Source organism: Dendropsophus ebraccatus, chromosome 6 (genome assembly GCF_027789765.1).
Source record: "Dendropsophus ebraccatus isolate aDenEbr1 chromosome 6, aDenEbr1.pat, whole genome shotgun sequence".
In the NCBI taxonomy this organism is placed as follows: domain Eukaryota; kingdom Metazoa; phylum Chordata; class Amphibia; order Anura; family Hylidae; genus Dendropsophus; species Dendropsophus ebraccatus.
In genome coordinates this window covers 77,379,334-77,406,662 of record NC_091459.1, presented here as the reverse complement: position 1 = coordinate 77,406,662, position 27,329 = coordinate 77,379,334, and the positions used below count along the sequence as shown (strand labels likewise).

The following is a 27,329-nucleotide window of genomic DNA, read 5'->3' as shown; positions in this document are numbered from 1 at the left end:
GGCAGAGGGGCAAAGTGCATCGTTGTTCTTATGGTCCAGCCATCTTTATAAATAAGGCAGTACAGGTAAGGGGGGTGAATCTGTCACCAGCCAATGCCTGCATGCACAGGTCTAAGTGCTTAAATGCTTGGTGTGTGTGTGTGTATGTATGTGTCTGTGTGTGTGTGCGTGGTGGAGGTGTCTGTGTGTGTGTGGAGGGGGGGTTGAGGGTTGAGTCAAAATTAGGGAACCTGGTAAGCCTGTTTGAACAGATGTGTTTTGAGGGCACGTTTGAAGCTTTGTGTATTGGTGGTGAGTCTGACAGTCTTGGGTAATGCATTCCATAGAACTGGTGCAGCTCGGGTGAAGTCCTGGAGACGGGAGTGAGAGGTGCGGATCAAGGTGAGTCATTAGAGGAGCGTAGGGCACGGGTAGGGCGGTAGACAGAGATGAGGGAGGAGATGTATGGAGGTGCAGCACTGTGGAGAGCCTTGTGGGTGAGCAGGAGGACTTTATATTGTATCCTGTGTTTAACAGGGAGCCAGTGTAGTGACTGGCACAGGGGGGAGGCATCAGTATAACGGCTGGACATGGGGATGAGCCTGGCCGCTGTATTGAGAATGGACTGGAGAGAGGAGAGTTTAGAGGAAGGAAGGCCGATTAGTAAGGAATTGCAGTAGTCAAGACGGGAATGAATCAGAGCGACAATGAGAGTTTTAGCAGATTCGACAGGAAGGAAGGGACGGATTTTAGAGATGTTTTTTAGATGCAGATTACAGGAACGTGAAAGAGATTTAATGTGAGGAGTGAAGGAAAGATCAGAGTCAAACATAACCCCAAGGCAGCGGGCTTGTTGTCTAGGGGTTATGGTCGCACCACAGACAGAGATGGAAATGTCAGGTGGAGGGTGTTTAGCAGAGGGAGGGAAGACAAGAATCTCAGTCTTAGAAAGGTTTAGTTTTAGGAATAGGGAGGACATAGCGTTAGAGACGGCAGACAGACAGTTACTGGTGTTCTGTAGAAGAGCAGGGGTGATATCACGGGAGGAGGTGTACAGCTGGGTATCATCAGCATACAGATGGTACTGAAAACCAAACTTGCTGATGATTTGTCCGATGGGTAAAGTGTAAAGTGAGAAAAGGAGAGGGCCCAGGACTGATCCCTGAGGAACCCCAACTGTAAGGGGGAGAGAAGATGACGTGGAGCCAGAAAGTGATACACTAAAGGAGCGGTCGGAGAGATAGGAGGAGAACCAGGAAAGAGCAGAGTCCTTGAGGCCGATAGAGCGGAGCGTGGAGAGGAGGAGCTGGTGGTCTACAGTGTCAAAAGCTGCAGATAGGTCCAGGAGGATGAGAAGTGAATGGTCACCTTTAGATTTGGCGGAGAGGAGATCGTTAGAGACTTTAGTAAGGGCAGTTTCTGTAGAATGGAGAGGACGGAAACCGGACTGAAGGGGGTCAAGGAGAGAGTTGTCAGAGAGGTAGCGGGTTAGGCGGGAATAGACCAAATGTTCCAACAGTTTGGAGATAAAAGGAAGATTAGAGACAGGTCGATAGTTGGCTGCACAGGAGGGGTCTAGGGAGGTTTTTTTCAGTAATGGAGTGATAATGGAGTGTTTGAAAGCCGAGGGGAAGATGCCAGAGGAGAGGGAGAGGTTGAAGATTTTAGTAAGGTAAGTAGTGACAACAGGAGAGAGAGACTGGACAAGGTGTGAGGGAATAGGGTCACTAGGGCAGGTGGTGGGACGAGAGGAGGAGAGGAGTCTGGAGACTTCCTCCTCTGTTACAGGTTCAAATACTGAGAGGGAAGAGGAGGAATTACAAGAGGGAATGGGATCAACACTTCTTTGGGACTGGGAGGTGATCTCCTGACGGATGGTATCTATCTTTTCCTTGAAGTAGGATGCTAGGTCTTCAGCACAGAGGTTAGTTACGGGTGTCTGAACTTTGGGTTTGAGGAGGGAGTTGAGGGTATCAAAGAGACGTTTTGGGTTATAATATAGAGAAGAAATGAGAGAGGTAAAGTAAGATTGTTTAGCAGAATGAAGAGCGGAGTAGTAGCTTCTAAGCACAAATTTGTAATGTAGGAGGTTTGCATCAGTTTTAGACTTCCTCCACGAACGTTCAGCACACCTAGAACACCGTCTTAGAAAACGAGTTGAAGGTGTGTGCCAAGGTTGTGGTCGTCTGCGTTTTGCTGATTGAGGTGTGAGGGGTGCCATTTTGTCAAGGGTTGTTTTGAGGGTGTCGTGATAGCACTTGGCAGCCAGATTGGGACAGGAGAGCGAAGAGATAGGAGGCAGTGATGACTGTACAGAGTCTGTAAGTTGTTGGGTATTGATGGCACGTAAGTTTCTGTACATGACCAAGGTTGGGGTGTCAGGAGGAGAATGAGTATTAGTGATTGAAAAGGAGAGAAGATTGTGGTCCGAGAGCCCGGTAGGAGTGTTGTTAAGGCGAGAAACTGGGCAAAGTCTGGAGAAGACGAGGTCCAGGGTATTCCCACCCTTGTGGGTTGGAGAGTCAGAATGCTGGGAGAGGCCAAGGGAGGAGGTTAGGGAAAGAAACTGAGAGGCCGATGGGGAAAGTGGTTTGTCAATAGGGATATTAAAATCGCCCATGATGAGGGCGGGAATGTCAGAAGATAGAAAGTAAGGAAGCCAGGTAGAAAAATGGTCAAGAAAGCGTCATTGTGAACCAGGGGGGCGATATATGACTGCGACTCTCAGGGAAAAGGGCCGGAAGAGTCTAATGGTGTGCACCTCAAAAGAGGAGAATGAGAGGGAGGGCTCAGGGGGAATGACCTGGTAAGTGCAGTCCTGAGAGAGAAGTATACCCACTCCTCCACCATGTCTGTTATCAGGTCTAGGAGTATGGGAAAATTAAAGGCCTCCATGGGTCAGAGCAGCAGGTGAGGCTGTGTCTGACTCTTGTAGCCATGTTTCTGTGAGAGCCAGCAGGTTGAGCGATTTATTGAGGAATAAGTCGTGGGTTTCAGTGAGTTTGTTGCAGACAGATCTAGAATTCCATAGAGCACAGTTAATGGAGATGGGGTCTGGCATGCAGGGAATCTTAATCAGGTTAAAAGGGTTTCTGTAGGTGGCCGATGAAGAGAAGCTGTTAGTAAAGGTTGGAGGACCAGGGTTAGGAGAGATGTCTCCATCAGTAAGCAGGAGCAGAGATAGAGATAGCAGGTGTGAGTAAGAGAGGGAGGGAGGGAGGATGTTTGGAGGAAATGGGAAGAAATGGGTTATTGTATGGGAAAAAGACAGCAGGGGGGGTTAGATCAGCAGGTAGAAGGGAAGAAGAGATAAATATACTATTGCTTGATATAGGAGTTGGGGGTTTGGAGCAGAGTTTGAGTATTAGGGAAGCAAAAGTGATAGCAAAGGTGAACATTTTTGGAGAGCAGAGGAGTATATGGAATGCAGTTACCTTTAGTTCCCTTCTGGTTTAATTCATCTAGACACTTTGACTGATCAGCAATGACCATGGTCAGGAATGACCAGAGCAGTTCACTATATAGTTAGATAACTAGCTGAGAAGTGCTACCAGGTGTGAAACATGGGGTGGGTGGGGAAGAGATGGAAGAGGGCAGGGGTAACTGATAGAGAGAAGATTGTAAACAAACAGTTTGGGTTCACTGCTTAGAAAAGAGGGCAATAAAAGTCAATGCTGAGAAGAGTCGAGCCAGATATCATACCATGAAATTTAAACAATGCAATGGATAATGGGGGTAGGAGTTGATAGTTGGAGCCAATTCATACCATAAGCCCTGCTCTCCTGGCAAGCATTGCAGAAAGTAGTAAAAAGTCAGGGCTTGCATAAAAATGTGTGTATTTTTATGCCAGAAAACTGGTGTACACTGGTAAACTGGTGTAAACCACTGGACCCATGCTCTACAATGTGCCCAGCTACACTAAAGATATCTGAGCACTTAGTAGGGCAGAGGATATGATACTCCATGGGAGTCAGATTATACCGAAATTGACTGTCAGCCTAGCACAGTCTACACCTCTGCACTGATTTACCCTGATTTACCCTTGAGACAGCTATGCTAGTACTGTCATGGATTGCTTGTTTACCTACAAAACTGAAAACACGCTGTGCAACTGGAGTACAGTCCCTAACTAGAGTGACTAAGGGCCGTATTACACTGCACAATAAGAGGGGTAAGCAAGTGGCCCTCACATAAGAAGCCTATAAAATGTCTCGTTGATTGTGTGGCAAGGGCTGTACTAACATTGTTAGCGATGTCCGTGCCAGAATACCCCTTGCTTTAAAGGGGTATTCTGGCATATAGAAAAAATAATAAACATGAATGCTTACCTCTCCACGCTCCTCCCAGTGTCTACTGCTGTGCCCCAATGACTGCAGCCACCGTGGACACTTACAAACTTATCTCTGCAGTGACAGTCCGCTAAACCAACCACTGGCTACTGCGCTGTGGTGTGTCTATCAGTGATTGGCTGAGCAGGCTGTCACTGTAGGGACTGTAAGCAGGGGCGTAGCTAGGATTCATGGGGCCCCATAGCAAAAAACTGTACGGGGCCCCATGAATCCTGTACGCTCCCCTACCCCCCCCCCCCCCCCCCACACACACACACTGCCAAACACAGACAATGAGGCACATATACACACACAGAGGCACCATTAACATATATACAGATACGCCACTGACATACACACATATATACGCTGTAATGTGATTACACTAGTACAGATGTATACACCATGAATAGACTGTATACAGGGAAATCATCTCAGTGTAATAAGAAATACTCAACCAGAAATAAAAGAAAATGCAGCAGATATTAGTGGTGGGTTCTTTTATTAGAGTCCAGCATTAATAGAAGCTGCTGCAGAACATCTTTGGGAGCAAACCTGTCAATCACTTGAGACACTGCTGACATACACAAACACACACATATACACCAGTGTTACAGACATTGCTGACACACACACACACACACACACACACACACACACACACACATATAGCCACAGATACATACACATACTGACATATAAATATAAACACAGATACATATATACACACACTGACATATACCAACAGATACATATATACACTCACTGACACAAATACACAGCACTTACAGCTCCCAGGCTTCCCCCTCCTCCTCCTGTAGTCCAGGCTGATCTTCACATAGAAGTATTCAGGACCTTTGGGTCATGTGACCCAAAGGTCCTTCACTCCTCTCCTGTGCCGTGCAGGACCTGGCAGGTCCTGCTCCTCTGTTCAGCCCGCTCACCCAGCACTACAGTGAGGGGGCTGAACATGGCAGTGGGGGTCCCTCTTCCTCTCTGGACCCCTGGGGGTACAGTGGTCGGTGCCTAGCATGAAGGCAGGGCAGGCTTCCTCGGGCCCCCTTCCTGCAGGGGCCCCATAGCAGTCGCCTTCCCTGCCTTCATGGTAGCTACGCCACTGACTGTAAGCGTTGGCGGTGGCTGCATTCAACAAGAAATTCAGAGACAAAGCAGGAGGACACAGGAGGAGTGTGGGAAGGTAAGCATAGCTTCTTTATTATGTTCTATTTACCGTGTACCCCTTTATTCAGCTGCTGGCTATGCATCTTCTATTACACGTTGCGATGCGTGGCCTTCAGCTAATAATTTCTGAACTTGTTTGAAGACAATGATCAGCCAATGATCGGCTCCTAGGCTGATCGTTGTCTTATTACACAGGGTCCTTACACTGTTTAAGTTCCAATCCTAGGTACCATCTACTAGTACCATAACAGCACTGGTGTACTACTGCATCCAGCATGCACAGCCACTGACTGCTTTGAACTACATGTTATCAGATTCCTTTTGTCCCAGAATCTTGGGGGACAGAATGAAGCAACAGCTGGAGCATAGGACAGGCCTTAGTTTATGCTTGTAACATGTTTCCTTCACTATCTGTTGGATTTAGCCATTCGCCTTGCACTGTTTATCAGTGCTGAGCACTTTATGAATATAACAATGGAGCCATTAGCTGAAGCTAGGGCTGACGTTATCTGCTTGCATCTCGCAGTGACTCTATTAATACTGAGCTCTGTCTTGGGACCAGGAATACAAGATTTGGTCTCTTTAGTGAAGCATTCCTACCTGCCTGCTGTATGTGCTGAATAAACAAGATTACAAAACCAGGATGGCTTACGATTTGTGCACAATGTTAAGCTCATGTTCTTCATTTACTGGGTTATTACTGATATTGATAGCATCAAAGAAACAACTTATCCTCTGGAGTAAACAAAATCTCCTTCCAGCGGCAAAGAATAAACATCCTGTCATTTCTGAGCAATATCTGTGTACACAGAATATTAAAGAGTTTCTTCAGTCAGAATAATTTTACTGGTGAACAATAGTAAGCATTACAGTGAGACTGCCACTAAGTATACTGCGGAGCGTTGCAGCCATCTTCAGGCTATTTACTCTTCTCACAGGATCTACACTATTGACTAGATTGCATACCCTGCCTGCATAATATCTCCATGTTCCTGAATGGGAGGCATGATAGCTTTTTATCACCTGCTTTCTCATCTGTTTTCTCATATTGTTTTCTCAAGAGTCCCTAGTATCAGATAGAGGGTTGTCAACCTAAAGGCCACCAAGGAATTATCAGACGTATTTGGCCAATTATCGTCTGTTACTGCCGATAATCGCTTGGTATAATAGCTCCTGTTAAAAGGCAACAATCAGCTGACATGCACAATGTCGGCTGATCCTTGTCTTTCAACTTGTTGAAAAAATAAGAATGATAACAACGGTCTGCTGGCTGTCGCTGCCTGCAATAGGAGCGGCGACAGCAGCAGACCGCCACTATCTCCCATGGACTCCCCTCCCGCAGCTCCCTGTGCCTCCTATACTTACCTGCTTGCTGTCGGCACGTGTAATAGCACCAACAGCAAGTGGGGAACGAAGAGCAAGCAAAAGCTAATCTGGCACATTGATGCTCGCTTGCTCCTCCAGTGGACTGCCGGGACCCCTGCGGCCAGTGATTGACTATGCGGCTTCTCTGCTAAGACAGGCTGCTCTTGAAGCTGCAGTGTGCAGTGCCGGGACGCATACAGAGCCCAGGAGAAGACCAGGAGCGTGGACAGGTAAATTATTAACTATTTGGGCAAAGGCTGCACAGACATCGCTAACGATGTCCGTGCAGCCCTTGCTTAATTATTATTGGGCCGAACAATAGGCTCAGTAAACGAGCAGATCAACACTCGTTTACAGTATTAATTGGGCCTTCATCGGCTTGTGTAATAGGACCCTAAGGTAATATGGTAAGACCCATGGTTTAGGTATTCACATCAAGATTGGGAAACAGTAGCACATCACAAGGCCATGATCTTAGTAGAAATTGAGGTATTAGCCTGTATTGACAAGAACATGCTAGGCATCATCTTCATATTAGTATAAGGTGTTTGGGGCCTTCTAGAACAACTGGAAAATCATGGCCAACTCCTTTGTTCAGAGAAAGATAAGCTGCAGTCAGAGTGCTCTTGCTGCTTACCTCTTCCCTCCAGATAGAGAACAGAGGAATGCTCGGCCCTGCTGAGCTTTCCTGTGTATGGGGAGGATGGGCGGTGGGAGGGAGATATGAAAGATGGCCGATCATTTGGATGTCAGTTATTGTAGGTGTATGGGGGCCTTTAGTTAGGACAGGAGTAGTTTGATTGTTAAACAAGGTTGAACAAATCATTTGCTCAACTGGCCCTAAATGGTCAAACTGGCCATAAATGATTAAAGACACTGGGCAGTGGATGAATTATCTGTCTGGTTATGTTCTGGAACATTCTAACAGCATATTGGCCAAAAATTGCACACACAGCCGACTTCTTTCTAGATCACAGTCATTCATTGGTCACCTAGAACAATTGCTGTTAAATTTTGGTTAAAATCATCAACTTTAATCTAATGGGCATGGCCACCATAGGAACCATGGGCACAATAAAATTGTGTACAATATACCGAGTTGTATAATTCTTGGCTGCGATGAGCATGTTTACAAAGTCATCATTCCACCAGGTCAGTACATGAAAAATCCAGATTAAGTAATCTAACAAAAAGAAGACAAATGGTGCTAACAAAAGATGAGTGAGTAGTACTCGATGAGTAGCTATTCAATCGAGTAGTGCACGATTCGATAGATTCATTTTTTAATCGAGTATCCGAGCAAAAACACAGTGAAAATTTGATTTTCCTCCTACCAAGGTTGGCACTTTTTTCTAGCCAATAACCATGCAAGGAGGAGGGGTGTGACAGGCCCATAGTGACCTCGAACTATAACAACTCAGCTCCTGCTGCTCGTCATCAGATGCCATCTTGAACCTAGTGAGGGAGAGATCTTGGAGTAGGGACAGTTAGGATTTAGGTGATTTTAGGCAGGCAAGACCCCAAAAGCCCTTCTTAGGGCTACTACACAGCACAGCATATAGCTACATCCATACAGTGAATAGGCCGCCTACCAGCACATGATCTACTTAGACAGCCAGCCAGGCAGCTGGTAATTTTCCAGGGTACTCCCGTGTAGAAATGAGACGAAAATTAGTTTTGTGAACTTTGCGAATTTGGGGTCAAACTCGTTAAGATTTGCAAATCGAATCTTAATGAATTTCAATAAAACAGCCAAACTGTAGTAGCTACAGTACTGGGACTACTACAGAAGAAAGAATTTGTTAACGTTTGTTCTTGAACAAGCGTCAAAATTTGAAATAGATCACAATTTAAAAACAATGTCAATCAGTCAGTCAATCAATTAATTTCGTCCATGGACAGCAGTGGACATTGGCGGTGCAGCGGCGTAACATTGATTTTCTCGCAGGACAGCAGTGGAAAAAATAATGGCATTGGATGAGTTTTTTTCTGGTAAAATGTACACAATTTTGCTAATGTGAGATGAAATATTGAATTGCGCAGCTCTTAAGAGTCTTATTTCTGTCTTTTGTGCAGTTTATAAGGATATAGCTTTCTTCCATTCAGTCTTATCAAAGCCAACATTTATCTATACTAATGCCCCTATTCCACGAGTCGTTTGGAGGAGGAAACGAGCGCTATTAGCGCTCGTTTGCTCCTCGTTCCCCGCTCGCTGTTGCCGCTATTCAACGCGGCTGCAGCGAGCGGGTGAGTGCGGGAGGGGCTGCGGGGGGGGGGGGCTGCCCGGGGGATCGCTGATCGTCCGGGCAGCCCATAGGATATAGCAGCGTCTGCTGCTGATGCTCCTATTCAACGGAGCGACGGCAGCAGATCGCTGCTATATCAGTCGCTTGTTTTTCAACATGTTGAAAAACAAGCGACTGCAACGATCAGCCGACATGAACGATGTCGGCTGATCGTTGCACTCTATTCCACGGGACGAATATCGTTCGTAGCGGCCGATATCGGCCGAATACGAACGATATTGCTCCTTTAAACGACCCGTGGAATAGGGGCTTAAGTGTGTTCCTGTGCCAGTTACTTTCCCATACTCTATAGATATCCATTCACTTGATTGCTCTTTGTTTGGAACTCGTCTAAAACCTAAATGATGCCGCTGATGTTCCTGCTCTTCAACCAGTTAGTGGAAATACCTCAGACAAGGGATATTCACTGCTTCCCTCCTCTCTTCAGACTTGCTTCCAGTGAAACAAATAGGACAGGAAACTAATCCAAAGGGAAATCAACCAAAATCACTGTACAAAGGCTTTTCCTATTAACTGATAAGTGAAGATGCAGGATGTGGTTTTTACAGAAGGTATGGGGTATCCCAGTAAACAGACACTCATCATGGGAAATGGCTTGTTAGCTGTGTTTCTGTGTGTCTCTTTGATATTCTGTGCAGTAATAACTTTAACAACCATTGAAACCCATATCTCTGCCCACATTAGCTTCTAGGCCACGCCCCTCTGTACCATTATCGGCATCGGCTTTCCCGTGACAGCGCCGTTCGATCCGTGGGTTTATCTTAAAGAGGATGTACCTGGTGGTACATCCTCTTTAAATCAGCAGGAATCAGCAATCTCTAGATAAAACCAGGAGAAGCACTTGGTCGAGTGCTTCTGTCCCTGGCTCTCTACCTTTTTCCATCAGCTTAGACCAGTGCTTCCCAACCTTTTCCACCTCGGGGCACCCCTTGGAAAAAAAAGTTACCATGGGGCACCCCTACTAAATAATGTTCTACAAAATAAGAAAACCGTCATACAGTGACTCACAGGTGACGTCTTCTTTGATCTGAGGCGTCACTTTCCCTTTTTCCTCTCCATTCAGTCCAGTCCTCCATGATGATTTCTTCCAGATATGTTTCATCTCTTTAGAACCTGCGAGATAAACATCTTAGGCTCCGCACATTTCTAGCAACTTCCTTTCCTTTCTCCCTCCTGTAGGCTTCCAAAGTAACTGCGCTGTTTGGTATTATGTGCAGTAAAGCGAGTAGGAATGTGGGATGCCCCCTGTATGTAGGATCCCCTGCTGTGCCCCCTGTATGTAGGATCCCCTGCTGTGCCACCATGAGCTAATAATGTCCCCAGAGGTGCCCCCCATAAACTAATAATGCCCCCAGAGGTGCCCCCATGAACTAATAATGCCACCAGAAGTGCCCCTATGAACTAATAATGCCCCCAGAAGTTCCCCCATGAACTAATAATGCCCCCAGAAGTGTCCCCCCATGAACTAATAATGCCCCCCAGAGGTGCCCTCATGAACTAATAATGCCCCCAGAAGTGCTCCCATGAACTAATAATGCCCTCAGAGGTGCCCCCATATACTAATAATGCCCCCAGAGGCGCCCTCATGAATTAATAATGCCCCCAGAGGTGCCACCATGAACTAATAATGCCCCCAGAAGTGCCCCCATGAACTAGTAATGCCCCCAGAAGTTACCCCGTGAACTAATAATGCCCCCAGAAGTGTCCCCCCATGAATTAATAATGCCCCCAGATGTGCCACCATGAACTAATAATGCCCCCAGAAGTTCCCCCATGAACTTATAATGCCCCCAGAAGTGCCCCCATGAACTAATAATGCCCCAGAGGTGCTCCTAAAAAAACAAACATCCTACTCACCTAATTCACGCTGTGTGGCTGCAGGCAGCAGCTCTCCACCTCTTCTGGCTCCATCTTGCGAGCCGCAGGGACGGGACCTTCGGCAGACGTGATGACGTCACATCATCACGCCTGCCGGAGAGGTCACGTCCTGGCATCCCATAGGCCGCAGGTATGAAGTGCCAGCAGCCTATGGGAGTGAATGTAGGAGAAGGACGCTGACAGGTCCTGCTCCTACATTCTGCTTACTTTAATGTTCTGCCCTCTCACTGTGCGGACGGAACATTAAAAGTGATCCGTGCATCCCGAGAAGCTGCGCGGCTGCGTGGTTTACTAGTAATTTGTGAGGAAATAATTCAGTGGGAGGTCTGTGACTTTCTAAATTCTAAAACTTGTACTTTAAATGAGTTTTGAATCCCTTTTGTATAATGTTGAGAACTTTTAATAATCCTATGGTGAGAAAGGGAACTCAGCTCTGCTTTGCCCCATCCCTTTTGCTATTAGGTTGCGGTCACACAAAGTGGGCTCTTGGTTACTATGTTGTTGGTTTTGCTGTACAGCTTAACCAAAGGTGGTATTGGGAATCAAATGCGGAAGGTTCGACAAGGTTCAAGTTCTATAGAACCTAAGATTTTCCGCTGTTCGATCATCGCTAGTGTTGTCGTGACGCCAGTGCTGGTCCAGCACACAGGTGTGATGTTTGTACCTGCTTTGTGTTGTGGCTGGCTGTACTCCCCAAATGGTCGGTGGCCTGTCGGGTTGTAATAAGCTCTTGTCACAGTAGTCCTGAGGGGCAATTGACCCACTCAGACTATTGGTACCGCCACCCACAGAGAGTAGGAAAAAAAACCAAGGTGTGCGGTTAGTGTGTATGGGTGCTGGTGCGTATTATCAAAAATAGAGCTTTACTGTAAAGTCCTTTAGCAATATAATACACTTTAGCAGGATCTTCACATAGACTTTAGTGCTTGAACTTAGTTGTGCTTGAGAAGGTGCTGGAGAAGTTGAGTAGTAGAGAGGTAGTTGTAGTGGTACTTGGAGAGTTGAGAGTAGAAGAAAGTAGAGGAGAAGAATTTGTAGAGGGAGTCCTAACGCAATGTTCAGAAGAGAAGTTACTTGTACCTGTGTATAGACTATAGTCTGACCACCTTAGAATGAGTACCGCCTGGAATTCCGGGATACAGCCTATTACCTAGGCTATATCCCGGAATTCCAGTCAGTACTTGGGCTGTTTCCTCCTTCCCCATGGACAGGGAAGGCATCGGGAATCAAATGCTGCACGTTTAAAAATGTTCGAGTTCGATTGAACCTAAGATTTCCAGATGTTCGATCATCTCTACTGCACAGGAGAGACAAAACACCCATGGTGGGACACCACAACTGTCACTGCAGGTTTTAAGCCAAAACTAAGAGTGCATTCAAACAGAATGAGAAAAATGAAAGAAGAATTATATTTCTGCTTTCTCCTGAATCCACACCGGGATTTAGTTTAAAAATTGCAATGACGGTATCCAACCAAACTGCTGTGTGTGACCACAGCCTCAAGGTGGCATCATCCTGTACAGAACATCCTATTCCAGATGCCCTTCTGTACTAGGTTGCAAAATCCGACATCAATTGTTATCCTTGCTAAGGGGCTCTCTTGATCCAATGTATGCCATACAACACACTATATTTAGCCAGCTATATAGATCCATAGCCAATACAACAAAATAAATGGAAGTGAATTTAGGTACAATTTCAATGAATGTGAAACTGACATTAGATGCAGTTTAAGGTACGCTATGTCTTGTGCTTTGTGTATATTGCATAATACACTCCACAGTAACCCATTTATATTTCTGTATTAATGTAAGAACACAAAAATGTGGTTCTACTCAGTTCAGGGGAAAAAAGGTTTCCTCTAAGTGTTTTTTTCCTCACTAGACAAAGCCCTTTTATATCTAATGTTACATCTGGCCATCATCAGTTTTTCCATTTTGCCAAGGACTCGGCTGCTGTGTTCTTCAGAGACCTTGCATGCAAAGAGTAACCTTTTTAGCACACAAATATAAAATCAAAGTTGGGCAAAAAGGGAGACTGAACTTGTATTTGTTATTGATGCTTACAATGTAATTTATTTTTTCATCCTTTTTGAAAACTGTGACTATGTATTTTGCTGGTCAGCCTGTTAGTGTGCGGCTTATCACCTAATAAAATGCATCCTGTTGCTGTTGACAGCTCACATCCAAGCCGCCCGTGCCCTGATGATAGTTGGATCTTTCCTGGGGCTTCCTGCTGTCTTCCTGCTTCTCTCTGCCATGCCCTGCATCCGAATGGGCCATGACCCTGGAACAGAGAAATACAAACGCTTTACACTGGGTGGAGTGCTGATCGTCATTTTAGGTAAGGCATCAAGGAAATGCTCAGTAGGGGCTATTGTATAGCTGTTTTCCATTGACAAATACAGACGTAGGCACCACAATTTATTAAAGTACTTTTTAACAGCCGGTAAAATTTTTGTGTCATATTTTATCTTTTTATGAATTGGCATGTGATATCTATATACATATGTATTTCTGCATTGTTGTTTTTCCAATCTGATTTTCTACATTCTGGAAATAAGGACTTTAATGAAGTCATTGCATATATAAGTTTTGTTTACATAGAAAGATCTGACCTTTAAACTTCTAGTAAATTTTTAATACATAGATGATGTTGTTTTAGACTTTATAGTGCTTAATGATTTCCATGCTGAATAGCAGTAAAGGGCACTGCTGTTCTCCTGCTGTAGCAAGGTAACTCAGGCTAACTATAGACAACAGCTTCTTTGGCTACTATGATACCAAATGCCAGTAATTAATGGTTAAAGTGAGCAGCCCTGATATACATCGTCAGGTCTTGCAGTTCACCTATATAAAGTATGTTAATGTAATGAAAATTGTCTGCCTTTTATGTTAGCAAAGCAATAAAATGGTACAGCAGATGCATTGAGCAAGCTAAAAATGCTTTGTGTGCCAACAATTGTTATACATTTCTTGTACAGGAAATGAAAAGAGACTATCAGCATTATTCTACAAGGCCATGGTCAGTGGACACATAGAAATAGTTATCCTTACAATAAAGTATTGGATCATTAGTACCAGGGGATTAATTGGACCCAGGGGAAATTGCTATGGCAGTGTAATTTCAGAAAACCATTGTCTTCAGATTGTACTTAGCCCCTTCCTATATGGCCCAGTGTTTTCCCAAGGCCGCCAAAATCAGGAGAGCACCATTAGCCATGTCTCATGGATGTTCTTAGAATCAGAACAGGTTATTTTTCTTTATTATAATTCTGCAAATGCAGGTGAATAAATGAAAATCTCCTTGAAGAGATTTATTAGACCCATCCCTCCCCAAGAGTAGCCAAATGATTATTTACCGCTAGATTTTTAGTGGCTCATAGAACATAGATCCTAGAAGAGCAGTATTGTCACTTTTCCCTTGTTTAATTCCAACAGATTAACACAAAGTGTCATATATTCCATCCTCTCTCTTCTTTATTATCAGGCTAGGTGGCTAATTTTAACAGTTTAGACAACAAACACCTTTAGACACCATAATAGCCATTTTCAAAGACTTCAAATTATAAACTTATACTTTTTTTTTTAGATTACATTGGCCAAGATTTACTAAAACTGTCTTATTTTTGGACAGACTTTAAATCCACCAGATTTATCACAATTTATTCTGTTGATCTGGTGCCTCTGAAGACTGTCTAGTTTACATTAGGACCACCTATTGGTAGTTTGCTTAACCAAGTGCCAGAATTTGAATTAGAATTTTGTTTGATTTTTATCCTCTTTTAGGCCATGAACCTTTTTCACATCAGTCAGAAAAGTGTTAACAAACATGTCTAAGTTGCATAGTAAATGTGACAGAAGACATGGGTGCAATTGTACCAAAAATTGGCCAAAATTTACAATAGTAAAACGGAGCCATTGTCTCGGTTTAAGCGACTCTTTACCCACAATCTGACTCCCTAAAGCCGCTTGTACCTTCAGATAGCTGTTTTTAGTCCAAGATCTGTCCTGGGGTCCGTTCGGCAGGTGATGCAGTTATTGTGTTAAATTGACGTGGCCTAGAGTGTCTATGCCCTAGGCTTGCACCGCCCCTCTGCCCCCCCTCCCTGCCCTCTTTACCATTAGGAATGCCCCAGACAGCATTTTTTCTGTTCATCACTTGTCAAAACTGCACAGGTGCCTTAACGATCCAACACATGTGCAGTGTTCAGACAAGTGATGATTAGGAGAAATGCTGCCTGGGGGCTTTCTTATGGTGAAGTTGTTTTTTAGGACAATAACTGCATCACCTGCAGATTGGCAGATTGTGGGTACAGAGTCGCTTTAAAGTGGTTATTCAGCCTTTGAAAAGTATATCTATACAATGTTAGGCTATGTTCACACAAAGTATATTTTTGGAAAATCACGTCCATTGTACAACGGCTGTGATTATTACGAAAATATACGTTACCTCTCTATCTATGGGATCCTGGCCGGAGCGTATACACAGGGTATACGCTCTGGCTGGAATCCCTAGCGGTGCCGCAAACAACTGACAAGCTTCAGCTCTATTAGTGGTGCAGGCTCCCATTCCCAGCAGATATAGAGAAGAGTAGATTCTGCTTTCTCAGATAAACAGCAGCATTGAGGATATAATACACTAGTACAATCACAATTTTCATTGGCAGGGCTGATTCTAGGTTTTGTTCTGCCTGAGGCGAAACCTGATATTGCCCACCCCCAAGAGCGAACACCTCGCCATCACGCCCCCCCCCCCCAACCCAGCCTATTGAAAATCATAAGTAAGTAAGGCGTGTGCAGAAAACCTGCAGCTTATAATAATAAGTGCATATACATTTCAGATATACTATAAATCCCGGTGCATTACCTTCCTTCCTTGCTGACAAGACAGAAAAAGTTTCCGTTTCCAGTTCCACAAGTGTATATAGGGAAGAAAGGAAATGCAAAATGGCTCTCACACCTCTTGAGCAAAGAGATGTCCCTTCAAGTCAAGTCTCGCTCAGTCAAGGAGCCTTAGAACATTGACTGGGGATTTTATGCCAAGCCAAACAATCTCTCCAAAAGGAAAGATTTCCCATCTGCAGATAGCTATTTCGGGGTTCAGTGGAGCAGCAATGGTCTGTAAGTCTCCACACGTCTTTATGACATGCTCTCCTTAAGGAGAGTCACTACCCCTTTGACACAAGTGTATTTACCAATATTTAATCTTTATTGCATCTGCAAGAATTAAAGCACCTGACATATACAAGAGTCAATGTATTGTGACTACTCATAGTGATCTTATTCATGCTTATACTACGATTACACCTTGCTAAATTTACAGGGGTAGTGATCCTGTGTAGTGTAGTGATGCCTGAAGCATATAACAATACCTGCAGAGTGTTTGCTATCCTTTCTTCCTTGCGTTCTATGTCTATGTCCAGCTATCATTTGCAGATCATGGGGTCAATGAAGTCAGTAGTGTGTAGCAGACCGTATCATTTATTGCCACCCCATGCAACATGCCGCCCTTCAGAGATTCTACAAGGCTACTGCCCTGAGTAATAAACTCATTTGACCTCATGGCAGAAGCATTCATATTCATTGGGGGGGAGTTATCAAGCCGATTGCTAAAAGATCAAATCAAAAGACAGCTTTATATATTGATACCATTGCCCATCGTCTGGTTTAACTTTCAAATCTGCACTTGAATACTAATTTTTCAATCCGATTGTCATGGAAACACTTTTTTTAACTTCACAATGTAGAGATAAAGCAAGTGGCACTCACCGCATCTTCAGGTGCAATAGTTTCTTTATTTACATCTTAAAACTTGATGCATGGGAGGAAGAGTAGCCTTGAGCGTATCGAGTTGCTCCATGCGCTCATGGCTACTCTCCCTCCCATGCATCAAGTTTGTGAATAAAGAAACTATTGCACCTGAAGATGTGGTGAGTGCCACTTGCTTTTATCTCTACAGTGTGAAGTTTTGCTGCCTTTAATGTTTTAAGTGAGCACCCCTCTGGTGCAAATTCATGTGTCCAGGACTGGGGATCCTACAACCAGCTGGTCTAATATATTGTGTGTAGGTGGTGCCAGACTCACTCTTCCTCATAGACTATTGTGAACTGAACATCTTTTTTCTTATTCACACAATTTTATGATAAATCCTGAAACTGGGATTTGCCAGTTGTTAATCATTGACTTTCGGGCATCTCAGACACTGATCTTCCTTTCAGTCATTTAAAGGCATTATCTATAGAAAAGAAGTCATATGAATTATTGATCAAAGGACACACTCCATACATATTCATTAAAAAATCTACTTATAAAAGGTAAAGATGAAAACATTTATTTTATTTTATTCGGGGAGAGCTATTACTGGCATTAGCTATTTAATGATTGTAGCTCTTTGTGCCATGTCCTTCTGCAAGGAAGTGGGCTGCTCACACAGCATGTGAATGATAAGGAACCCCTGACTTTCCTGTGCCTTAAATCACAATTGATGATAGGATGTAGCGATCTGTCAAGGAAAGGAAGGACCATGGACAAGCTGTTTTCTTTTTTCCTTTTCCACATCTGAGTGTGGGTTTCAAAAAAGTGACTGTAAGATAGGAGTACAGTTCGGTTATTACTTTTGCAACTATAGGAATTTTAAATTCATTGACTTTGAAATCTGCCATTTTCTTAAAGTGCATCTTCCAAGTGGAAAAGCATTATCAAACCACCAACAGTTACATAGGTCTTGAGAAAAGGATTCTATTAAAGTTATATTGTCTTACTCTTTGGGTGGTTCATCACACCGTCCACAAGCTTAGATGCTGCATTATCCATATGTGCCTTTATAAAACTTGTCTTTGTCTTCTTTAAGCTCTAATTAGTTCATCAATAGACAGTGTCTCCTAAGCAGGGCTAAGTGTCCACTTAGCCCCTCTCTCTGCCTTAGTCCATTGCTGTTAGTCATGCTTCCTCTGTAATGAGGCAGGAAGAGGCGGTTCAATGGATACTAAGCTCCGCCATATTGACATGGTCCAAAAGTGATAAAAGCACATAGGAAAACTGGGGTGATGGTATCACTTTAATACCTTTAATACTGTCACTTTTGCTTTCCATGTCTTTAAAGGGGTAGTGCGGCGCTCAGAAATTATTCACAAAATAACACACATTACAAAGTTATACAACTTTGTAATGTATGTTATGTCTGTGAATCGCCCCGTTCCCCGTGTCCCCCCACCCGTGTACCCGGAAGTGTGGTGCATTATACATTACCTGATCCGTGTCGAGGGCCATCCGCCATCTTGTGCCAAACGTCATCTTCGGACGGACGGCTGAGTCGCTGCCGCTCGTCCCCCCTCCGCCGCGTCACAACTGTGCTCAGCCGCGATTGGCTGAGCATAACTGATTGGCTGAGCACAGTTATGCTCAGCCAATCGCGGCTGAGCATCGGATGACGCTGCAGAGGGCGGACGGCATTCGGAACAGTCGGAGCTGTTTGCCGTCCGCCCGAAGAAGACGTCGCTGAATGAAGATAGAAGACTGGTGTCGGCACGTGACAGGTATGTATAGCGCACCACACTTCCGGGTACACGGGTGGGGGTGGTGGGACACGGGGAAGGGGGCCATTCACAGACATAACATACATTACAAAGTTGTATAACTTTGTAATGTGTGTTATTTTGTGAATAATTTCTGAGTGCCGCACTACCCCTTTAATGTTATGATAAATGCATTTTTATTTGGCACTAAAGTGTCAAAAGGGTGTGGCCTCGAATCTGTAGTACATTAACGTGTCAAACATGTCTCTTTGACATTTCAATGCATAATAAAAGAACAATTTTCCAAGATTTTCCACCTTGCAACAGTGATTTTACCCCCTTAAGAGTACATTTATAAGCAATAATCTACTCCAGAATTGAGTGATTCAGTTTCCAGCTATTTATATTAGTTAAATCCGGACCATTAAATCTGCAGCATGTGAACCCCAGCATATTCAGTGCGTGTTAATGTACCCTTTTTATTCCTGTTGCCTCGCCACCTGCCCCTTCCCTGTGTTTTGGACACCTGTTTTGCTCCTTGCATTGACAGTGACTGAGAGCAGAGATCCCTGCACACTGCTAAGGAGGAAACCTTGCAGAGGAGCAGAGAATCAGCACATGTGTAGCCACCTCAAGGTGGACATATTATAAGGAGGCGAGGTTTAGCAATAACATGCTAAAATGAGAATAACATTTTTAGTAGGTGTAAATACATATTAAGTTTAGGTTATTTATTTACATATTTTAAAATAGTGGCTTTTACCAGCATGGATTTATTGAAGGTGAAGCATACCAAGGTTGTTCTTCAACCTATGATGCTAGGAAGAAGAAATGCTGTTCTGCAATCCAGATCATAACTAAAAATACTAAATATTTGTTGTCAAAGCTTCTGCCATTCCTTTAACTCATTCCCAAACCCTTCAGTACTCATTTAGACATAATATGTCTACCTACTGAGCACCATATGGCCCTATATCATTTATATTTCTTTCAGTATTTATCTCCAGAAGGTAGCTCTGCTGTGGAATGAGCTTACCTGTGGTGCTATTATTTTTCTTGTACCAGCATAGGTCACATCCATTCCCATGTGGTTACAATGAACTCATAGATTATTTTTATTGGGTACAGGAAGTGTGTTCCAAGCCAAGGCGAAAGGGACTCCCTGCTGCCTCTTCAATAACAATGACAATATAAAGGGCATAGACTGTAAAAAAAAAAGGTACATGACAAGAATTGTTGAACAGCTAAATAAGACAGGGCCATTTAATAATTATGTTCCATATGATAGCCTAATAAGTAAAGAATCACTGATTACTAGAGATGAGCGAATCTACAGTATGATTTATGAATCTAATGGAGAAGCCATCAGTTCATTTAGTTTTGCAACAGTCCAGAGTTACAACTCTAAGCAGTCAGGAATCTAGAGATAGTCCAGAGTCTCATTCTAGACCTCTCCTGTAAATTTCAACACTTTCAAGACTTTTTCAAGACAAAATAAATAAATGATCTATTTATTAGATTTAGGTTTGGTTGAAGCAGTTATATAGGAACATTCTCATATCTATTTAGATCTATATATGTTAGGGAGCGTTGGTATTGATGCTGGTACAAGAAAACCAACATTTACTTACTAAAATTTTAATTTCCTGGAGTCTGAAGGCAGCATAAGACATTGTGAGTATATGTTCACACATGTTGGAGTTTCATTCCATTGAACGCAATTAAGGACTTCTTCGTGTAAACAGTCTTTCACCGATTCACCCTATGTGTGAGAACAATCAAATGGAGACAGGTTAATTACCAATTAATCAATTAAGCACCTAAGGGGGTTGGCTACTTTAAAGTAAAATTGTTCATTGTAGAGCATTAGTAAGTGTACTCACAGCACTTACTGACAGCAGCTCCCTGTGTACCTTATAGAGCTAAAATCAGACTTCCCTCCTCCAGGCTGTGGTGTCCTGTTCTGTGGTGATTCTGTCCATAAGATGGCCGACATGGAGGAGCATCTGACCATGCCACGCCCCCAGTATCCTCCATAGGCATATACAGGCTCAGTGGTGGACACTGGGGGCAGAGCGTTGTCACATGGTTCTTCATGTCTGCCAGCTTTTGGACAGAATCACCACAGAACAGGGCAGCTTAGCTTGGAGGAGGGGGAGTCCGATTTTAGCTCTGTGGGGTACACTGACAGCTGCTGGGAGTAGGTACATCAAGTACACTTACTAATACTGTACACTGAACAACCCATTTAAGTATCCACCCTATAAAGCCAATCACCAGATTAGGAACTGGTGTAGTTTTGTTATAGCTATAACAAGTAATCAAGGATGTGAAGTTTGTGCTGCCTATGGACCCCCAAAAAAATTAAAGGGCTATTCTACTCAAACATAACTTTTTAATGCTGCCCATGGTGAGACTAACAAATCAATACATGCTTGCTATTATCTATTTAGTCTCCTTCCCCTAGTTCTGAGCTGCTGCTTTCTGCTTAGAACACAAAAAAAACTGTGTGTGAGCTTTTCTCTCCATCTCCCCCTCTTCTTTGTGATGCTCTGAGGTATAATCTGACTTGTAGGCCATGACATTGATGAGCAGAGATCCAGTATACAGCATGTGCAGTGTCCCAGAGCAGGTGTGCCACTGTTCTTTTCTAGCACATGTAGCTCGGTACCAGTGTAATGCTCTAGGCTAAAGGCCTATACTTTTCTGTTCCTACCTCTTGATATCACCGTGTCTTATAGCTTGTGTTGCACAGCTAAATGAAAGGTACCTAAGGGTTAACAAGGCACTTATTGATGATTGTATATTTCTTGTATTATGTCATTGTTTGATTATGTTATGTGTTCCGCCAATCCTTGAGCACCTAACACTGTCTCCCCCTATCACAGGTCTAGGTTAGGGCTTTCCAGAGAGTTCCAGGCCTATCCCAGAGCCCCTTAACACTATATATTCTGTGGTAACGTAATTTCAGGGGTCTAGTCAGTGCAGTCTAGAGAAAGTACCAAAGAGAGAGTTGTTCCTATTGCAGCTTATTCCAGGGCCTGACCTAGGAGCCAGGACCCATTGATGGGTTTGTACAGTAAATCACAGTGTGCATGCAGCTCCATATTTCTTCCCACACACCTGTTCCTATAGTCATGTCCTTCTCCTACTCCATTGTTCCTAGTAGTTTAGAGTGCATGACAATACTGAGTAGCAGCCACCTTGGATGTTATCAGTTCCATATTCAATAGGATATTTACATCTGACTGTCAGGACTAGAGATGAGCGAACCGGGTTCAGGTTCGAGTCCATCTGAACCCGAACGTTCGGCATTTGATTAGCAGTGGCTGCTGAACTCAGATAAAGCTCTAAGGTTGTCTGGAAAACATGGATACAGCCAATGACTATATCCATGATTTCCACATAGCCTTAGGGCTTTATCCAAGTTCAGCAGCCACCGTTAATCAAATGCCGAAAGTTCGGGTTCGGATGGACTCGAGCATGCTCGTAGTTCGCTCATCTCTAGTCAGGACTGATAGGAGAGGGGCAGGGTATATAGGGACAAACACTATTAACAAGGGGAAGGGTAACACCATAAATTTCTAGGAATAACCGTCACACAGAAAAGCTGCCTCAGAATTGTTATGGGATGCAAATAATTATTAAACCAGCAATGGCTTATAGTCAGACAGTGATCACACTGACATTGCTTATCCATGTGTCCTGTCTTCCATTGCCCACTTGTAGCTGGTTGCGTGCATGTTGCCTCTATAAGCCAAACAGGCAACAATGCTTCACATTTACTTCTTAACCTAAGCTACTGGATAAACAATAGATTCATCTTCTCCATTGCTGCACCAGTCAGATCTCTGTTTATATCGCTATCAACTTCATCATCTCAAAAACCTATCCATTTTTATAATACCTGACTACAGCTCACTCAAGCGCGGAAAGGAAAGATGGAAATTTCCTTGAAAAGCAGTTTTCTGAAATGCCTGTCAGACAGCACAGACCTTTTTTCCATTTAGTACAAAGTTAGGAATAATTACCTATCCAAATACATCAAAAGCTCATATTTGGGTGTTGCGGAGCTCTATGTTCCTGTTTATGACGTACTATCATTGGCTGAGCAGCGCTTATGCTTGCTGATAGGTTTGGAAAACAGATGAGTAATGTCCAAGGTAATATAAGGAATGATTCATCTGTGAGTCACATCCAGTGCTGACGGAGAATTGATACCGTCTGAATAGGTTACATGTCCCAGGTGCCTGTAAACTCACCTCTTGACTGCTGGTCTGTAAGAAAGTTGTTACAGCTCTGCCTTGAACAAAAAAATGCTTTGTAGAAAAGATGAGCTTGGCATTACATTAGAGATGAGCAAATCTTTCAAAAATAGTGTTCATTCTCCAAGATGCTAAATTTTTATTCTGACAAATCGGTTCCATCATCTCTAGACATAATGATGAGCTCTGTAGGTATATAGTTATTACAAGACCATTCCAGGAATATAAAAATCACGTGGAGTAATACAAACAGTAAAATTACTATACAGCTAAATGCATAGTAGTGTCATATTGTATGTGTCAGGTCTTCACAAAGGAGAACCCACATAACGGAGCTAGACAACATAATGTTTTCTCAGAAAAACAAAAAACAATGATAATCGACCCATGTAAAAGTGACAGCGATCAGCTGAGGATCTAGAAAATACCCGATCCTTGGCATCATCTGTTTAGAACAGTGGATGTGAGGCCGATAATAAAGGGAAACTGACAGCATGGATATACATATCAACATCACCATTGATGAAAACCATTGATGGAAACCACAGTACCTGATCTGCAGGTACTGTGCATCTGTGTATGCAGAATTTGTAACAGTAAAGTGTTCTGCACAAGTAAAGTTGTAGGCTGTTACCCTCCAGCTTCCTGCCTCCTGGCCACAAGGGCCACCCAGATTCATTACCTGTCAGGAACAGTATAGCCAGGCATGCCCTTATCACATGGCTTACATAGGTTGAGCTGGAACATTGTGGCCATTTTACAGGATAGTTATACTTCGGGAATCAGGCCCTGCCTACAAACTACACCCACCTAATCCTATGTGAATCACAAATGTATCTTGCCCAAACGACTCAATGTGTTTATGAGTTAAGCAAGAAAGGGGCCATGTAGCCTCGGTTGGGAGTCTCAAAACATGGGAGTGGGGCTACGTATCGGGGGGTTTGCTGATCTCCCCACTGGGAGGCACCCCTTGGCAACAGGTTTCCCTCCCTGGAGGGATATCTGGTTATTCCCATGTTTTGAGACTCGCAACCGAGGCTTCACAGACCCCTTTCTTGCATATTTAAATGTAATATGGGGCAACGTATCAATGGAGACTCTTCAATGAGTACTCCATTGGATTTTTTTTGCTCATGTCCCTGAGCTCAGTGATTGTTGTGTTTTTGTTGTGTTGCACAATTTATAACCCCACCAAAGCTCCAGCTACTAAAATAATTTGGATTAATGGAAAGCAATTGTATTAAATTCTCTTAGTCTAATGTAATCCTTCCTTCTAGAAGCTATTGTGTTTTTTGGGCTCTATAAAGTGACTACACTGCTCCCTTGTTAGACAAGTGTGAATAGATTCAATATTTCAATATTCGCTGATTTTGCTTGACATGTATTAGTAAGAAGAATACATTCCCCTCTGATGCATTAGTATTTAAATAACTCTCTATTTCTCTATTGAATGGCTGACTTTTAAAAGCAGTGAGTGTTTCAATACCCTGAGGTTTATAGAAGAACATTTAGATTAGGTATTCAGCTCTTGAATTACCGTTTTCCTCCTTATGATCAAAGTCAGTTGTCTGGTTTGATCCAGTCAGTCTCGTGCCCGAGAAAAAGAATATAGATGACCTATTTCTTACCCCTTACAGAAACCAACGACATGAAAGTTTAATTAGGTTTACTTAATCTGCAAGCAATTCTAACTATAGCCGAGACTTCATCTATAACCAGTAGGAAATCCCTGTTTAAATACAGTTCTGCACATCTGTCCATTGACCTTTAATACACAAGATGAGTCATCGGTTCTCCAAATTATGGCATGTGGGTGTCAGTTTGTGTAGGAACGTGGATAACTAACCTTTAATGCATTTTAATATGACAATTCAAAAAGCTGGGAAACAAGATGGGCTGTGCTAGCTGTTATTTCTACACCTAGAAAAATAGAATTCATATTTTTGAAAAAATGAAAAATCTATAGTTCAGCAATTTATAATCCTACAGTCTCAAATAAAGGTTACATGTTTTAAAGTCACTGAATTACAAAGAACCTGGCATTACTTTTATGCTGCATTAACGTCTCATCAGGGAGGTCCCTGGCAGCTCCCCTCCCCAAGCTTAGTTGATGGAGCTCTCTATGATATGGTTGAAACAATATTATAGCACCCCTCTTATCATTGTCAAGTGGTGCCCACATTTTTCTTTTACTATTCTATCACAGATTCTGTCATTTACTAGTCTTTTGATCAGAAAATGATGGATGTCATAATAGAAACACCACAGACCTTAGTGAGGTTTGTCAGTTGCCATTGGTGCCAGAAATGTTAAATCCAACAAGCCCAATTCCCAAACATTCCCAGCCACCTTTGCTTGATTGGCAGCCTAAGCGCTGGGATTTACATTAATTTCTCAGCACTCATGCTGACAATCAAGCATGGGTGGCTGAGAAGAGGGCGGAGACAGCGTGATTATATACCACAGCTCCGCCCTCATCCCTACTTATCCACTGCCAAGATGAAGGATTAAAGATGAAGATTTTGAGACTTGAACTTTGACTGTCAGGACATAGCTTCGGAGATCTGTGCCTGGCATCTGTAAGGTACTAGGGCTAACTCACTCTCCCTCAGGGAGGTCATGAGTTCCCTTTAATATGCATACAAATAACTTACATCTGTTTTAGTGATGAGTTGAAATCGCCTCCTCATCGAAGACTGCTGGGAACAGCATCAGAGATATGTGCCAAGCAGCTGTAAGGTACCAGGGCCAACTCACTCTCCCTCAGGGAGGTCATTGCTTAATTTACATCTGTTTTAGTGATGTTAGGAATAGCTTATTCCAATCTGATTACAAAATACTCACTTATATGTCAGAAACCATTTTCCAGTAAAATAGCCATTAACTCACTCATTAAATAATAATAATAATAATAATAATAATAATAATAATAATAATAAAAAGATTCCATATGTGTAAAACATGACTGTCAACCAAATCAGTCATCATTGATAGGACAAAATTAAGTTCAATTCTTATATGTAGCCACATCATCCAAGAACCATTGGGAAAGACAATAAAGGACACATTGCTGTAAAGAAGTGGACATGTTTGTCAAAAAATAAACTGCTGGTCTTTTCAGGAGAAAGAACTAGCCTGAGTAGTCACCTAAAGCTAAAACTGCAGCATTTAGCATTACTTTCAGTGGTGAGAAAAGACAAAGGGATAGACCAACAAAGAATAGAAGAAGGAATACATTGTACTTAAAGGCTGTTTTAACTGAAAAAGAAATTTTCTATGATCTATGGTCTATGGTCTATGATTTTCTAAAGTACCGTATCATTCTACTAAAACTATTGTTTTTTTCTTCTTCTTTTACATAGCGTTAAGTTCCATTATGGCCACCATATGGTTCCCAGTGTCTACACACAAAGAGACGACCATTGTGACTTTCGGCTACTCCTTGTACGCAGGATGGATCGGAGCAGCGTTCTGCTTGTTCGGTGGAATAGTTATTGTTTGCTGTTCTGGGGAATCTCAAGCATTCATGGAGAATCGATTTTATTATTCATCTCAGGGGTCTGGTTCCCCGACTCATGCTAAAAGTGCCAACGTTTAAGGATCAAGTGATCAGGTGGCCAGGCTGGCTGTACAGCATTCTTGGACTTTAATAACTTATGTGCCTTTTAAATGTGTCTTTGTATGCTGTTCTACAATTTAAGTGCCATGTATATATGGACAAATGTTGAGTACTGTCTTCTTACAGGTCTTCAACGTATTCTTGTATACCTTATGTAAATTTTTTGGGTGCTCAGGAAAGGATGTCTAGAACAGAAAACATCTTGATTTTGTAGCATTTTTACCTTTATAAGTAAATGGTGTAGATGTACCTTATACCTTTCTTTAAAAATTTTAACAGAATTTTAAATGATATATGTCAGTTTTTTTTTCTTTTTCACTAAACAAAACACGCTAGACCAGAGAATATTTATATAACATAAATTTATGATGTATAAAAAGTCACCATTATAAGATAGGTCACCATTACAGGCTAACCGATGTGGACCTCCCAGTGCTAAACCATGGAAGCCATTATTTTCATATCTTGCAACAATACTATGGTCTATGTGGAAAGGTGCTCCCTGAGAGGAGATTGTGGGAGCCAATAGTTGTAAACCTGCTTACACTGAATGCCTACATACTCGGCAGTGCAGCTTAGGGCTTTCAGAGAGGCTGACTGGCAGAGATCTGTATAAAAACAAAAAGCGAACAAATAATATTTTTTAGAACCACATATGATCAGTTTTTAGAGATTTTCATAAGTCTCTGTTTACACGAAGCAAAACAGGCGGAAATCCGCAGCGTCTCTCCGCGCTGAAGAATGGAGCCTTCCATAGACTGTCATTATGATAGGGAGGCTGTCGGAAACTCCGCCTATTTTGCTCCATGTGAACGGAGCTTAAGGCAAAGGTTATAGTATAAAAAAAAACAATATATAAAAGCAAACAGATTATTAGTTACTACTTGGTTT

The 27,329-nt window shown here is 42.9% G+C and overlaps 1 protein-coding gene across 1 annotated transcript in view; it reads left to right on the top strand.

The window, feature by feature from the left end:
- CLDN11 (claudin 11) overlaps positions 1-26,673 on the top strand; it is a 34,779-nt gene extending 8,106 nt beyond the window's left edge. The window contains exons 2-3 of the mRNA XM_069973818.1: positions 13,217-13,381; positions 26,182-26,673. Of these exons, the coding sequence (XP_069829919.1) occupies positions 13,217-13,381; positions 26,182-26,417 (401 nt within the window). The 3' untranslated portion in view covers positions 26,418-26,673. The remainder of the gene's footprint in view (positions 1-13,216; positions 13,382-26,181) is intronic.
- Positions 26,674-27,329: the final 656 nt, after the last annotated feature.